The sequence below is a fragment of the Rutilus rutilus genome (genome assembly GCF_951802725.1).
Source record: "Rutilus rutilus genome assembly, chromosome: 22".
Classification (NCBI taxonomy): Eukaryota; Metazoa; Chordata; class Actinopteri; order Cypriniformes; family Leuciscidae; genus Rutilus; species Rutilus rutilus.
The window spans coordinates 10,819,750-10,836,223 of record NC_140227.1 but is presented as its reverse complement, the minus strand read 5'-3'; the positions used below and the strand labels follow the sequence as shown (position 1 = coordinate 10,836,223).

The 16,474-nt window shown below is 40.2% G+C and overlaps 1 protein-coding gene across 10 annotated transcripts; it reads right to left on the bottom strand.

The window, feature by feature from the left end:
• Positions 1-8,589: 8,589 nt before the first annotated feature.
• On the bottom strand, positions 8,590-14,769 carry elavl1b (ELAV like RNA binding protein 1b). Of its 10 annotated transcripts, none has more exons than XM_084395760.1 (9): positions 14,534-14,705; positions 13,937-14,002; positions 13,165-13,227; positions 12,852-13,032; positions 11,999-12,013; positions 11,646-11,749; positions 10,696-10,849; positions 10,383-10,608; positions 8,590-10,196 (listed from the first exon to the last, which is right to left on the bottom strand). In XM_084395760.1, exons 2-9 carry the CDS (start codon positions 13,970-13,972, stop codon positions 9,872-9,874), a joined length of 1,104 nt encoding a protein of 367 aa, XP_084251886.1. In that variant the 5' UTR covers positions 13,973-14,002; positions 14,534-14,705; the 3' UTR covers positions 8,590-9,871. The 10 variants fall into 10 exon arrangements, with proteins under 10 accessions (XP_084251886.1, XP_084251888.1, XP_084251893.1 ...); XM_084395762.1 differs by having other exon boundaries at positions 12,852-13,029; XM_084395767.1 differs by having other exon boundaries at positions 12,852-13,029; positions 13,947-14,002; positions 14,534-14,647.
• Positions 14,770-16,474: the final 1,705 nt, after the last annotated feature.

Sequence of the window (16,474 nt, the reverse complement as noted above, 5' to 3'; positions counted from 1 at the left end):
CATCAGTTCAGTGTTGGAGTTCTTACAACATTTATTGGACACTGGGCGGTCCCCAGCAACTCTAAGGGTATTCGTGGCAGCCTTGTCAGCACATCGGAATCCCTTGGGGGGGATATCGATTGGTGCGGAGAAATTGGTGGCGGCTTTCCTTAGAGGAGCAGTACGTCTTAATCCACCGGCACGGATAATGCATACCCAGTGGGATCTTCAAATGGTGCTTAACAGCCTGCGTTTACCGCCTTATGAACCACTTGAACAAGCTGATATTAAGAGTCTCTCGATGAAGACTGCTTTTCTCTTGGCTATAACATCAACCAGAAGAGTAGGTGAGCTTCATGCCCTCTCAGTGAGTCCACAATGTCTCAGATGGGGGCCCGAGTACAATCAGGCTACACTCTGGCCGAATCCAGCTTTCCGACCTAAGGTGTTGTCTGATTGCTTTGTGAACCAACCCATTCAGCTTGCAGCGTTTAATCAGGAGGCTTCCCAGACAGATGTTTGTCCAGTGAGAGCATTGCGACAGTATGTGTTGAAAACTGCTTCGTGGCGCACCACTGATCAGCTGTTTGTCCGTTTTGATGCCTGTCAGAGAGGCTCATCCTTGTCGAAGCAAAGGTTGTCTCATTGGGTGGTGGATACCATTGTACAGGCATATGAGTCGGCTGGTCAGACAGTTCCAACATCTATTAAATGCCATTCAACTCGGTCAGTTGCTACTTCCTGGGCAGCACTACGTGGGGTGCCCCTTTCCGAAATATGTGCAGCGGCTACATGGACGTCACCTTGCACGTTCATAAGATTCTACAGGATCAATATGGCCCCTATTCCTTTGATCAGTTCTGCTGTGTTAGCGGACAGTATCTAGGTGGGTGGCCCTTGTGACTTGGTTGTATTCGTCTTCCACTATGTTCGACCGTCTCTGGCGGTCTGTAACAGTGAAATAGAACGCCGGTTACTGGTGTAACCTTGGTTCTATGAATAGTGGAAGACCGCCAGAGTCTCTGGTCACTCGGACTGAGAGAATGACTTCAGAGAACGACCGTGACATGAATAGATAGATAGATAGACCTTTATTGTCCCCTGGGGGAAATTCTTTTTCACAAACACTGTCAGATACAAACAACATGGACAAATACACACACAACACATCTGCAGATGGTGAGGAGCAGGATTAGCGCTTAAAACGCCAGTCCGGGCCATGCGTGTGATGGCTTTATTGTTTTGGTGGCCGAGGTCTATAATAGACAGGCTGATGATTTTGGATGCAATGTAGGTGACCTTGGTGAGTTTATTTCTATTGGTGATGGATAGCATATTATAGTAACAGGGGGAGCAGTAAAGAAGGATGGGTTGGATGATGCTGGTGTATAACAGTAAGAGATGTTTAGGGGTGACACAGAGGGCACGGAGCTTGCGGAGAATGTGAAGTTTCTGCTGGGAACGTTTATGAATATTGATAACATGTTGCTCAAAGGTAAGTTTATTGTCCAGTGTGAGTCCGAGGTATTTGAAGTGATTGACACGTTCAACTATTTTGTTGTAAATGATAGTAGGTGCCAGATCCGGGGTGTGGGCTTGGGTGTGGATGAGTAGCTCCTTGGTCTTGTCTACATTCAGCTCCAGGAAGTTGTCGGAGCACCACTTAGTGAAGTGGGTGACAGACTGGTGGTAAGCAGTTATGGAGTTACTGTTCTTGAGAAATGCTAGAATGGCAGTGTCATCTGAGTATTTGAAATATGTGGTGACAGGGAAAGGGCTGGTACAATCATTGGTATAGAGTGTGTACAGGAAGGGGCTGAGTACACACCCCTGGGGAGCGCCGGTGTTGGTGATTATGGTGGATGAGGTGACTGATCCGATTCTGACAGCTTGTGGTCTATTGCTGAGAAAGTTGTGAATCCAGTGAATGAAGAGTGGGGACAGGTTGAGGGTTTGGAGCTTCCTGATCATCTGGTGCCGTTGTATTGTATTGAAGGCTGAGCTGAAGTCGATGAAGATGATAGATGCAAAAGTACCAGGTGGCTCAAGATGTTGCAGAAGGGGGTGGAGGAGACATGCCACGGCATCCTCCGTTCCCCGCTTAGCCTTGTAGGCAAATTGATATGGGTCCAGCAGAGGTCTAACAGCAGGGAGGATGGAGTGAAGGATGAGCTTTTCCAGGCACTTCATCATGATGGAGGTAAGTGCAATTGGTCTGTAGTGATGTGGCTCAGATGGACGGGGCTTCTTTGGGACCGGGATGATCGTGGAGGTTTTCCAGGCAGTGGGGATGTGTGCCGACCTGAAAGAGTCCCAGAAAATAGTGTGTAGTATTGGGGACAGCTCCATAGCACACAGCTTAAGCACCCTGGCTGGGATGCCATCTGGACCCGGTGCCTTGCCCATTTTACACCTGCTCAACTGCTGGCGTACATCCTCCACTGTAAACGGAGGCCGAGATGGGGGGTCTAGTGGCAAGGCACTGAGCAGCTCATCACAGAGAGCAGAGTGGTCAACGGTATCAAAGCGTGTAAAGAAAGAGTTCAGAGAGTCAGCAGAAGTGGCAGGATTAGTTGTTATGCTGTGCCCGGTGTTAGATGCTTGACCAGTAAGAACTTTAATTTTCTGGTAAGCCTGTCTGGTGTTCATACAGCTGAACTCCTGTTCAATCTTGTCTTTATACCTGAGTTTGGCCTTGGTTATGTCATTTTTAATCTGTCTGTTTAGTGTGTTGACAGTGTTCCAGTCCTCACACTGGAAGGCTTTGAGCCTTTCTTTCATTGTAATTTTAATGTGTGATGTGATCCAGGGATTGGAGTTGGGGTATTTCTTAAATGTCCTTGTGGGTATAGTGGATGATATGCAGAATTTTATGTAATCTGTGATTACCAAAATCCTGTGCTCCAAGTCTCCTTGAAAAATATCCCAATCCGTGCACGCTAGAGATCCCTGCAGCTGTGCAATTGCATCCTCCGACCAGATTGCGGCGTTATGGATGGTGGGTTTAGCGCGTTTCAGTTCCGACTTGTAATGCGGAAGCAAAACAATAACATTGTGGTCGGAGTAGCCGAGTGGAGGATGTGCTTGGACACCAAACGCATCAAAGATGTTACCATAACATAAATCCAGGGTGTTGTGCTTCCTCGTGGGAATGTCCACATACTGGTGCAAAGATGGCATAACACAGTCCAGTCTACAGTTGTTAAAATCACCCATTATGAAGAGCAGAGCATCCGGATACTTAGCCATCATAGAGCTAGCATCCTCTGCTAGTAGCTCCGCTGCCACCCGGGTGTTAGCATTTGGGGAGATATAAACACAGCTGATCACCACGCACGGGAATTCCCTCGGGAGGTAGAAAGGCCGTAGAGACAGAGTCAACAATTCTACATCGGGTGTGCAGATTGTGCGGTGAGTCTTGATGTTAACACACCATCGCTTATTAACGAAGATGCAGACACCACCACCTTTAGTTTTACCGGACTTGCTTGTCCTGTCAGCCCGCAGAATGGTAAAATTATCAAGACTGACCTCAGAGTCCGTGATGGTCCCGTCCAGCCAGGTTTCTGTCAGGGCGATGACACAGGCATCCCTGAAGGTCCTGTCAAACTGGCACTTGGCATGCAGCAGATCCATTTTGTTTCGGAGGGAGCGGACGTTTGCCAAAACGATGGTGGGGAGTGGGGGTCGGAAGGGACGTTTCCTCAGCCTGGTACGTACCCCACCTCTCCTTCCCCGTTTTCTTGGTCGGAGTTCGCGTGGTAGGTTGACTTTTGGCTTCTGGAGGCAGTGCGAGGAGGAACGTAGTTGGAGAAGCTCATCACGGCCATAGGTGAGTGGAACATAGTCGCTGATTCCTGGTCGTAAAGCCTCGCATTTATCCAGTAGCCATATGATTAACAATGTCAAAACAATAATCCTGCCCAGGTCAAGCTTTTTGCCTGAGCTGCTTAACATAAGGACACGGAGACATGACAAAACACGACGGAAAACAAACAAACAAAAGACTGACAGGCTGTGTCGTCGCAGCTGAGCGTGCGCCGTCTAACCGTAGCGCGTCTGATCCGCAATGGAGCGGATATAGCTTCCAACACGTCATCGGTCAGGGTCACAGGTGACAAATCAATACGAGATTCTCGATATGGCTCGCGAGACGCGACTCCTTCCACCATGTTCGACCGTCTCTGGCGGTCTTCCACTATTCATAGAACCAAGGTTACACCAGTAACCGGCGATCTGCTGTAGTGACAGAAAACTTGGTGTGGCCCATTATTTTTGCTTGTTGATGCAGTAGGGAGGTGGGTGCCACTTTTTTTTTTACTAACCCATTTTTGGGATATAATGTAGTCAGAGAAGAGATTTGTTGTTTATTTGATTATATTTGTTCCGATAGCTTAATTAGACTGCCTTACTCCCAGGTACCCTTATTAAAAAGAAGTTTATTCAAATGTTCTATCAGTACACTTCTTTTAAACTAAAACTAAGAAAGTATACTTTCAGTCTACATTTTATAGACTTCTCAGAAATATACTTAAAATTACACTTAAGTGTACTTGACTTATACTGAGAGAAAAGTCCAAGTATATTTGGCCTGTACTTGTACTCAATATTTTGATTGAGATATACTTAAAAGTATAATTAAGTATTCAAAGTATACTTGGCTTGTAGTTGTGTTAACTCTTTTGATCAAGTAGCCTATTAAATATACTTTTTTTACATAGTTTTTCATATACAGTCTTATGAAACTTACATTGTTTGAAAATATTGATTAGAATATTGATATAAAACAGATGTCTCTAATTCTGCGTATCTGAATTTTTGTGTAGGCTTGTCCACTGATAGTGGAAAGGAATTTACTCTAATTCTATTTTTCCCCACCACTGACTGAATTTTCCAGCCATCCACTCTTCTACGGTAGGGCGCTATGACACTGTAACATTTGGTTCACAAAGGACAATGAAGACAACGATGATACAAATAATAAGAGGATTTATTCCAAACCGTGATAAGCCAAAATGCGATACAGTGTGCACATAACACAAACAATAACTGACAGTGAACACAGAACAGAGAGGAACTTAAATACAGGAAGGAATAAGGAAGACAAGGTGATAACAGCTGAACATGGTGAGTGATGATGATCGCTGGCAGGTGTGGGTAATGGAGGAGTGAGTGCAGGTGTGAGCCAGAGAGGATGATGGGACATGTAGTGCAGACAGTGACTAACAGGTGACTGTGACAGACACATCTTCTACTTGTACAGAATCTCTGGATCAAAACACAGGAGAAGAAGCAGCTGAAATAAGTGATAGAAGATTGCTCACTCAAATGTAAAATAACGTGATCATCAAACATTAAACAGCATGTATATCAAAACTGCTTAATGTTACCAAATGAAATGTCGAATCCATGAAGAGAAAATGACTATGAAGCTTTCGGAGTGTAGGACTCGATCTACTCCATCTGTTCTAATCATCGTTCTGAATCTGATCAAGGCGTAGTCTTTGACAAAAATTAGGTTTTTCTCAACTTTTTAGTTTAAAGGTGAACTAAGTGACTTTTTTACCTTAACCGAACAGCTTCGGAGTCATTAGAATAGTTATATGACTTTTTTCGGGTTGAATGATGGTCGTCTCGCACCCCCAAGCGCCTGTGAGCCGAAAAACCACCCTTGCAACTTTGGGCCGGCGGGCGTGATATCAGGTCTCGCGATGTAACTAATTGCTTTACGGCAAAAAAATCTGCTAAAATTGCGCTCTGTTCGAACCCGAATGAAGAAGACGTTTTAAAGAATGCCCCATCTGCTTATAGTTGATCTATAGCCTCTGGTATCTGAGAGTCGCCAACGAGTTTTTCAACAGTGTTGTCAAATATCTATTCCGAAGTTGTAGGGGGAGCTCTATAGAGAAAACTGCGAGCAAAAAGCGAGAATACAGCGAAGAAATTCCCGAAACCAACGGCATAGCCCTGCTTTAAAATGTTGCCTTTCTTTATTAAACTTACCGACATTCAAGTGTTGAAAAAAGGGTGCATGAAGCTAATAAAATAAAAAATTTGTTTTTAAAATGACTTAAAGTACAGTTAAGGTATTTTTCAAGTATAAAAAAGAATACATTTGAACATAGTAGTGTACTGAAAGTGCAAAAATAATATCTAAATAGTAAACTATAAGTATAATGTTATTTTCACTTAAAGAAAACTTACAAGTATACTTGCAGTATTAACTACTAAACTAGTACTTACTGAGAGTACACTTCAGTGTGTACTTTCATAAACTAAAAAAATTACTACTTGTATTAAAATAGTAAACTACTAGTATACTTATGAGTTCACTTGTAGTACAGATGCAATTACAAATGAGAAACCTAGTTGTGTACTTAAAGTTTACTAATGTTACACTTATAGTACACTTAAACGTATACTTTTATATACTAAAAGTGGGCCAATTTAGTCCCAAGCAGTATTGCAATAGTACACTTACAAGTACACATTGATATTAATATAAAGTATACTTAAAAATATACTTGAACATTACTTAAATATACTTAATAAAATTAACTTGAAGCATACTTCTTTTTCGTAAGGGTAGCTTACCCTTTTGTTTGTTATTTTGGCTTTAAAACCCTCCTGAAGCTTTAAGCATTTTTGGCGGGTTATTTTTACTGTTATGAACCTTATTCTTTACTTTTATAATTAAAAATATTGAAGAGTTACCCTGTGTGTGTGTGTGGTGAGTGCTGGAACTGCAGACAGAACCAACTCTCTCTCGTTTTCGCTTTATTTCTTGGGGATACACTTTCTTTCCTTTCAATAATGTCACTCCCCTGCTGCCCCTGGAGAAAAAAGGGATGTAACACAACCTATCTGCCTGAAGGCTTTTTAGACAGATTTGTTGAGAGTGACTCTTGAGGGACCAGCACCAGATCAAGTCAGACAACAGCAGTGGTGGTGAGGGAGTCGTGGTGTGAGCTGCTACTAACAATGAGCAAGATGGACCTTTCAACTCCCAAAACTTACTGCTAGATTCTGAAAGATAAATTCTTCAAACAGTGGTACGAGAGGATGTCGTGCTGGTCCTTCAACCTATCTGTCTATAAAGCCTATAAAAATAAAAAATAAACAGTCTTCAAGTATTTCACAACACTTCAGCTTGTGATTCTTATATGTGGGCAAGGTCTCTGAGGTCCTGATATTTTGAACTTTTGTTGACTGCAGGTAGGTTGCAGTTCTAGCCTGACTTCGTCATACTCATATTCTAGTCAGAATGTGAGTCTGATACCGCTCCATAGAGATTTGATTATGGGGCGTGTCTCAACCGAACTAGGAAAAAAAAAACCTCTGCACTCAATTGGATAGACCTACAACCAATCAGAGCAACGGAGTAAATGACGCATGTCCTTCATTCATATTTTCAACCAACAAAATGTCGCGGGCGCGGCTCTCTGTTCCTCTTTTAAAATGAATGCGCTGTCGATATCTTCTATAACAGACGCGATGGCGGAATCTACACATGATGTTTCATAAACAAAGTTCGGGAGGAGCACGTACTCAATCCAATATCAACTTGTCATCAAACAATACCATGTCTAACGTTACCGCGGAAGCATATTCACTCTGTCAACTTACCTAACACTCCTTGACAGTTTTTCAGCATCCCTCGGTCCCTCCACCACCCCGAATCCTCACTCTTGTCTTGTTCTCTCACAACCAGGAACACGGGGGGAGTATGGCTACCGAGCCCACAGCCCTCTCGGACAGCACGTCATATACGCATTTATTCTATCTTATTTATTTGTGTGAACTCATGACATCTCATATAGCCTACGCATTTATTCTATCTGACTTATTTGTAAATGTGAACTCGTGAAATCTCAATTATCCAGCTGCAGTCGTCTTTGTTGTAAACTAATTCAAATCAAGCGCTCTTTGGTGACGTAACCGCAGACCATCTGTCCATCATCGATTAAAGCCCGCCCTGGCAATTTGATTGGCTCGGCCTTCTAGGAGCCGAGCATAATTACTCCTCAATGGATCGAGTCCAGACCGAACTTCCCGACCAAAAAATGTTGTGGGCGGGGTTCGGGCTGGCACCCAGGCTATTGCAGTTCTATAAAATGGTTAAGACTTAAGGTTCCTGATAGTTTCACACCTAATTTCTCAACCTTAATTGTTTTTTTGCAGTTAATATGCCTTTTCTTTTTGGTCTGTTTTTGTATGACCCTGCTGAACCGATGAGCGTTTTGCTGTCCATTGGCCATGCCTTAGTTTTGCAATTTTACAAGTTTCTAGTATTGCATCCTTCTCATGAGCATTTAATAATGTTTGACTTTTCAGTGCGAGATAAATCTCTTTTTTGGCCCATTTTACCTATAAAAGAAAGGCATCTTTCACTTCCAGCCTTCCTTAACAATTATACATCACTTATTAAATACAAAACTAATAGTAGTTTGGCACCATGAATGTGGTTTGGCTTTTATCAGTGCTCATCACCATAGTTACTTATGCAAGTTGATATTCTCATGATCATGATATAGTCATGATTTTCACGAGATTTGGCAGGGCGCCACCTCTCAAACCTGCATTGCTGGTAATAATAATAATAATAATAAATTATGACAAAACAATGGTATTTATTTGAATGATATACATGGAACATCATGCTACAGGACTTTAGGTCACATTATCAATAATGACCCAAAGCATGATGTGTACAATTACTGATGTCAAACCTATTGTCATAAATGAACATGCACACAAATATAGTGCTGGTCTGCAATCGGATGTGTATTAGTACTGATATCTTGAGAACAATTAAATACAATTCTTCACCTTTGTGTGGCCTTTACATGACTTTTGACAAGGTCTCAAAGCACATCCAAATTTCACATTAAAATGTACAAAGCTGCATTTAGAGATTGACTAAGTACAGAGTAAAACACTACATTAAAATGGATTTATGTTAATTCTGCAAGCAAATGTGTAAGTGAACATTGATCTAACCAAATATGTATCAACAACCTGTAGCCATGTGCCTAACAACTCTGCTCCTACCAGACTCAATCCATTTATCCAAAAACTTCCAAGACCTTACAAAGTGGGGAGTGAATTCAAATGCTGGTTAAAAAAAAACTAAACAAAAAACATGTAAAATCAAATTTTAAAACTGCTCCTAACCACCTTCCAAATAAAAAAAAAAAAAAAAAAAAAAAAGAAATGCGCTGTTAAATGCAATACAAATTTTAATATGAAACAATACCCTGCGATAAAAAAAGCAAACTGCAATGAAGAGAGAAAAAAAAAAAAGCACGACATCATAGATGACAATACTTGCGGTTTCGGTTTTTAACTTCCAACCATGAAAACTAAAACATTTAAAGGCATATGCTTTACACTCCAAGTTCTTTGGTCCTTCCAATGTTCTTTTACCTTACAGATGGGTGAGCTGGAGCACTGAATAGGTGGCCTATTTACAAAGATCTAGAAGAGGTGAGAATGTGTAGTTTGTAATGACAAAAAAGCTAAAAGTCTTCACATTATAATATAAAGAAAATGGGACCAACAAGTCCATTGTGATTAAGGGAAGAGGTGTTAGAAGGAAAAGAGCAATAATGCCATGAAATCTTTAAGGTATCCCAAAAGTGTGCACAAACAAAAAAGGATCCTCCGATATATCTGTGACTTAAATTGTCCAGGGTTTCACAAATGCCAGGCATTAGGGACAAATCACTTTTTCAAAATTCTAGCTTTTGCTTAACCCCACAGTAAAACACTAACACAAATTTATTTCACCCCAAACATAGATGTACAAGTATGTTTATGTAGTCAACAATAACTGAAACCTCAATTAGCTTTCAGGTTCTTGTGACCAAAAAAAAGAAAAAAAAAAGTCCCTTTACTTGTGAGACTTGCTGGATTTGAACGACACTTGTAGAACTTTGTCTCCCAGGCGGTATCCATTCAGGCTGGCAATGGCCATTGCTGCTTCCTCGTAATTTGGCATGGTAACAAACCCAAACCCTTTGCATTTGTTGGTGTTAAAGTCACGGATGACCTTGACGTTGGTGACAGCACCGAACGGACCAAACATTTGCCACAGGATGCCTTCGTCTGCATCTTGACCCAAATTATAGATGAAGATACACCATCCAGAGGAAGAGCTGCCTGCCACATTCATACCGGAGACGCCACTCATATGGTCAACACTCATGGGTGAAAACCTGTGAAAGCAAGAGATTAATCAAGAGAGCAACTCTAGGACAGCTAAAAGCTTTTCTCACAAACAGCCAAGTATCAAGAACATCCGACGCAAAAAATACAACATAGAATGAAGGACAATATTGAAGGAAAATCTTCAGAATGAAGGACAATATTAAAATATTTCCTGAAGTATTCTGCTTTCTCACCTGAAGCGCTGTGCCTGGTGGTGAACAGGTCCTCCGAACCGACGGGACTGAGTGTTGTAGAGCTGAGAAAGTAGCTGGGAATTCTTGGTCTGGTTTGGATTGGCAGCAAATTTCACTGTGATTGGTTCAGAGGCACCAGCTGGTTTGGATCCATTAAGATCTTTGATGGCTTCCTCCGCTTCAGACCTCTTATCAAAACGAATGAATGCAACGCCACGTGACAGACCTGATGCAGGTAAGAAACCCCAAAATAGTTGAGACCCAGGCTACATTTAAGATGATACATTGCAGAATGAAGGACAGAAATCATTACCTGAGGCCTGATCGACCAGTACACGGGAGTTTATGATACGCCCATACTGGGTAAACATGTCCTCTACATCCTTCTGTGTCATGGTCTTGGGTAAACCACTAATGTAAAGGTTGGCATCTTTGATGCTGTCAGAGCTCGGCCGGGCATATGAGACCTGATTTAATGGAGAAATCACATCAAAGGCCCCTTCTTCTTGGATGCATTATAAAAATAAATTAAAATAAGCCATCATATTTGTTCCCATTACTAATGGAACAACGTAGTTCCATTGTACAGCCAAAGCAGAACCTCACATTAGACTTTTACAAATGAAAAAGAAAAAAAAAAGTAAGAAAAAAAAAGCAACAAAAAAAAATAAAGCAAAAAAAATAAATAAAGAAAAGACTACAATAAAATTCTGAAGTTCATAGATATTAAACAGTTTTTGTAGCCCATGCTTCCAACACACACAAAAAAGACAACTTTCAGTTTGAATTAAACTACAATGCTCAAAGTAAAATAAAATAAAACTGGGACTTCAACGCAGGGCTTCTGTTCGGCACAATCTCATACTCAAGAAATTGACTTAATTTTACCTCTCCATTTCTACACCACAACCTTACAATAAAACTGAAAGTAGCGATTGATCGTAAATAAACTTTAAAATGAAAAAGGTCACTGACTTCAGTATAATTCTGTACCGAATTTAAACCATGCTTAGACAGCCAATCATACAGATAAGGGCCAAAGTCTAGAGGCTTCAAATTTCAAGAAAAAGAAACAAAGCTAAAAATTAGGGGGAAAAAGAACAATAGTTGAAACATGAATAAAAAAATAAAAATAAAAAACCCCAATAATAATTCCTTACAGAAAGCAAGCAGGACTCGAACGTTGTCCTTTACTGCTTTTAGTCTAGTTTAACATGGCATCTATAATGTAACATGATACAAAAACACCTCTTAGCACGTTACCTTGATAGTTTTAGACTGTAGTCTCAGGCCATTGAGTGTATTGATTGCCCTTTCTGCATCACTAGGGTTAACATAGTTAACAAATCCGTACCCTAAACTGTGGCCTAGAGAAAACAAAAGGGAAAAAAAAAAACAAAATAAAAATAACAAACGTTCGTCCACATCCTGCAGACTATTCTTTCTGGACAAAAGAAACATAATACAAGCTAATCTTGTGAATGACAATTGTGAAAGAAAAGGTTACATGTTCATCAAAAACATTTCAAATTTGACATCAGACAAGGAAATGGTTAGGATACAGAAATAAAAGTCAAATATCAACTATAGAATAGTTTCTAAGAATAAACAAATACCTTCCTTCACACCTCCTTAAAAAAAAAAAAAAAAAAAAAAAATTAGTAGGCATTTATAAACATTTTCAAGTAAATAAAATACAGAATGTATACATTCAACACGTCAACTATACATCAAGTATAATAAAATCCACAGATAGTGAGATGCTGTGGGCAGGAAATAAAAATAAAAGCTAATGGCAAAGATGCATGAACATGGCACCACACCGACATCATTTGGCTACTCCAGGTTCTCCACAACTTCAACTGGAAATTGATAATTGTCCTCAAACAATAGGAAAACAAAAACAACCAAAAAAAATATGCACACAAGACAGGATGCCCACAGCATTAAAAGAACTGAGAAGTTTTAAAAAATGTCAAATGAGTTGAGCTTTTTGCAGTCTCACAAAAAAAAAAAAAAAAAAAACCTTTACAGAAAAAACAAATGTGCTTGACTCAACACATTGGGGTGACACCAAGTCCAACCAAAAGCTAAAAGAAATTGAATCTGGCCAGTACCACAATGAATAATGAGTAAATCCTTTTCAAATAGAGGAAAAAACAAATTCAAATTTGAGCAAAATGTTTTAGAGCATAAAAGATACCACAGTAGACCGTGAAATTCTGCCACAAACCATGACCCAAGCTTCAATAAACTGCTCAAAGATCTGTTTTAATATCAACAGTTCTTAAATACTGAAAATCATTCCCTATAGAACTTAACTATGAAAATAAAATATTCCTCAAAAAAAAAAAAAAACAAGAACGTATGCAAAAAAAGAAGAAAAATAAAGAAAACTGCCTTTGTCTACACATACAGATATCACAGAAGAGAAAGCCACAGACTTGTGTTGAGCTCAGTGAGACATACCTGCCATCTTGTCTCTTATGAGTTTGGCCGACTCCACCTCGCCAATGCTGCTGAAGAGACTGCGGAGCTCCTCCTGACTCATGTTCTGGGGCAGGTAGTTGACAATCAGGTTGGTTTTAGCATCACTTGGCTCATCGCCCATGTGGTCCTCGTAACCGTTCGGCATATCGTATACTTCCTGCTTCACAGAAGAACATGCATTGTTTCCAAATCATCCAATTTACATTGGCACACTTAAACTTAAAAAGAGCAAGCACAATTATCAATAATATCCAGCATTTGTCTACAGACAGAAATAATGGCCAATTTTTACCTTTACTGAGCTGGCACCCTTGTGTGAGTCTCTGTCATTACCCTGGTTCTGAACCTCACAAACCTGCAGCAACAAATCAGTTGCAACATGATATAAATATGGACCTAATAACACTATGCAATATACTGCTATTTTCAGGTTTTGGTTAGATGCTAACTACAATTCCTGGGCTTTATACTTGTAGTATGTAAAATACCAAAGTAGTTGAATCTAATAATATGACTCAAGACATTTATTGATGCAACAAAATGATTTTCCCTAAACAAACAACAACAAATATTCAACCAAAAAATGTAAAATAACGTTTCAGTAATTCAGTACTTGCTGTATACAGTTCATGGGATTGTTTTAGCTAGTGATAAATTAAACCAGTCCCAGTAAAGTTCTTCATTTTTGGTCATGGTGAAGTGCATTCATACAGCTGACATTTTTACCTGTGGTAAGTTATCCACGTTGCGTGCATGACACGTTTAATTGGAGCATCTCTCATGCTTTTAACAATCACAGTTTCAGACATGATGTCGGTCCTTCAAACTATCAATTAAATTTTATGTTTTCCGGTCGAATGTTTTATTCATCTTGATTCATCAGTAAAATTCGTCCCAATAATCGATCAAATAAATAAAGAATAAAATAAGTAATCAACACAAACATTGCTCAATGGGCAACATAAATAATCTTCATAGATCGATAGTATTGGTGTCGAATTGTTATATGGTAACTCACATTTCCTTGAAGAAACAGTACAAGAAGATTATAAATAAATACTCACTTTTAAATACCTTATGTGTCCTCTTCTGACGGCCATGTAGACACTTTACAGCTTCAAAATTTTAGTCTGAAAGAGAAATAGTAAGAAACCGTGAAGAACACGCCATATACAGCGCCATGGCAAACATTAATTTATAACAACCCACACATCACTATATTCAGAACATTTCTATATGCTTACGGACAAAAATCACTCAAGTCCACCATTTGTACCGAATTAAACGTCTATTCGTCGATTTCTATCCCCAACAAACGTAACAATGAAGAGGAGCTAATTTGCATGTATGCTAGGCTAAGCTGCAAACTAGGCTAAGCTGCATGGACAGCACGGATCGTTACAAATAAATACATAAGTAACAACATTCTAATAATACCATTATCCACACATATATTTGTTACTTGATTACCTAAATTCGTTTTGCAAGTTATAATTGTACTTTTATCGCTTCAGGCCACTCTTTTTAGGCCTGCTACCATCATCAAAGCTATCACCGAACGCTCATGTGCGTTTGTGAGCGTGTGCTGTCCGCATATTTAAAGAAAATAAATGTTCACAGATTATAACAGGAATGGCATAATTTTCAGCACAAAAAAATACCTTGGTGTCCTTCGTCCTCGACCGTTGTTGTAGCAGAGCGAGTCACAAAATTTGTAGGCAACAAAGCGGAGATCTGCTCTACCTACTTCGCACGCGCGGATCTCAACCGAAGACGGGGGTTCGCTCGGATGTGTCGCATTCAAGCGGAAGTGAAGCCACTCCTCCTGCCGGGAGGAAGAGATGCTGCGGAGTCACCCCATCTATTCTAACTCTAAGCTCAAAACACACACACCTTCATCAAAACATCACACGATCTATCAAAGCATTGCCATGTTATTGTTGTTGTTGTTGTTTTTTTGTTTTTTTTTCAGCAATCTATTATGTTTGTCAAAATATTATAACACGGGTTTTATAAATTAATTTAGCATGAAATGTAGTTTTAAACACATCTGTCTGTATCCCACCCCCTTTACAACTACCTTCATAGTTCTATAAACAATTAAAATCATGCAACAGTGTAATCCTCACCCCCTTTACAATGACCCTCTTAACTATAAACAATTAAAATCATGCAACAGTGTAATCAATTTCAGATACTGTACTGACGTAACTGTAATTTAAGTACTTTATATGATTTATTATGACCGCCGCTAGCATAGCTAGCGAAAGCGGTCATATAGGGATTGTCAAAGGTTTTTTTTTGTTTTTTTTTCGTCATCTACTGAATTTTTCGTCAACGATACCAGGGACACCGAAACACCGGGGAACATGAAATTTGGTAGGCATGTGGCCCCACTAGACTTTTACGGAAAAATTTCGTTTGGTCCCCGGGGGCCACTCCCCCCCCCACGCTGGGCCCCCCAAAACCCCAAAAATGCAGTTTTTCCTAAATAACTACCTGAACCGTGGCACCGAGGATGAAGAAATTTTTATGGTATATTGGTCTTAAGGGCCCACATCAACCTAGCCCATAATCGATTGTCAAAGTTTTTTTTTTTTTTTTTTCATCTACTGAATTTTTCGTCAACGATACCAGGGACACCGAAACACCGGGGAACATGAAATTTGGTGGGCATGTAGCCCCACTAGACTTTTACGGAAAAATTTAGTTTGGTCCCCGGGGGCCACTCCCCCCCGCGCTGGGCCCCCCCAAACCCCAAAAATGCAGTTTTTCCTAAATAACTACCTGAACCGTGGCACCGAGGATGAAGACATTTTTATGGTATGTTGGTCTTAAGGGCCCACATCAACCTAGCCCATAATCACTCATTAGTGATTTGCGCCCCTTCCCATAAAAAATGAAAATGCAATATTATTCTGCTTTAATCGCCCCTATCTTCAGTTGAGATGTTCAGAACTGCACCATATTTCATGTGTATGATTAACTTGACATCCTCAGGGGGTATGCTAAGTTTCGTAGAATTTCATCCATGGGGGGGTATAAAATAAATTCATTTATGTGCACATTTAGTGACTCATCAGCCTGTAGATGGTGCTGTTGAGCGAAGGGTTGCTGGTTTAGGATGATACTGTCACACACACACACACATGCAGGAATACAAACAAACGCAAGCATGCACACACACTGACATCCACACGCACAGACACACACACACAAACACACGCGCACACACATGTACGCACACATACATACACGCACAGACACACACACACACAGACACACACATACACAAACACACACACATACACACACACAGACAGACATGCACATACTACTACTTTTTTTAGGTATCAGCCATATACCCGATTTACCAATACCCAATGTGTTATGCTTGGGCAGTATACTAATGAGGTGGGTGGGACATGTTTCATGCCATGTTAGATCACATCCTGAGAGTCTACGCTTTCAGAAAATATATAGTTTATATAGTTGAATCAGTTTTCTCTTCATGGTACAGACCAAAATGTATTATGTGTACACTTTCTTCACCTAAATCCATAAAATCCCATTAATTTCAATGTGTTACTACTAGGTTCTAC

What these genes read in the sequence shown, in the direction of transcription:
- elavl1b (XM_084395760.1), bottom strand. Translation starts at nt 13,972, where the DNA reads ATGGCCGTCAGAAGAGGACACATAAGGTATTTAAAA. An exon ending in TACAGTCTAAAACTATCAAG is followed by an intron (nt 10,850 to 11,645) that starts GTAACGTGCTAA and finishes CCATTAAATCAG; the next exon opens with GTCTCATATGCCCGGCCGAG. An exon ending in ACTGGTCGATCAGGCCTCAG is followed by an intron (nt 10,609 to 10,695) that starts GTAATGATTTCT and finishes TACCTGCATCAG; the next exon opens with GTCTGTCACGTGGCGTTGCA.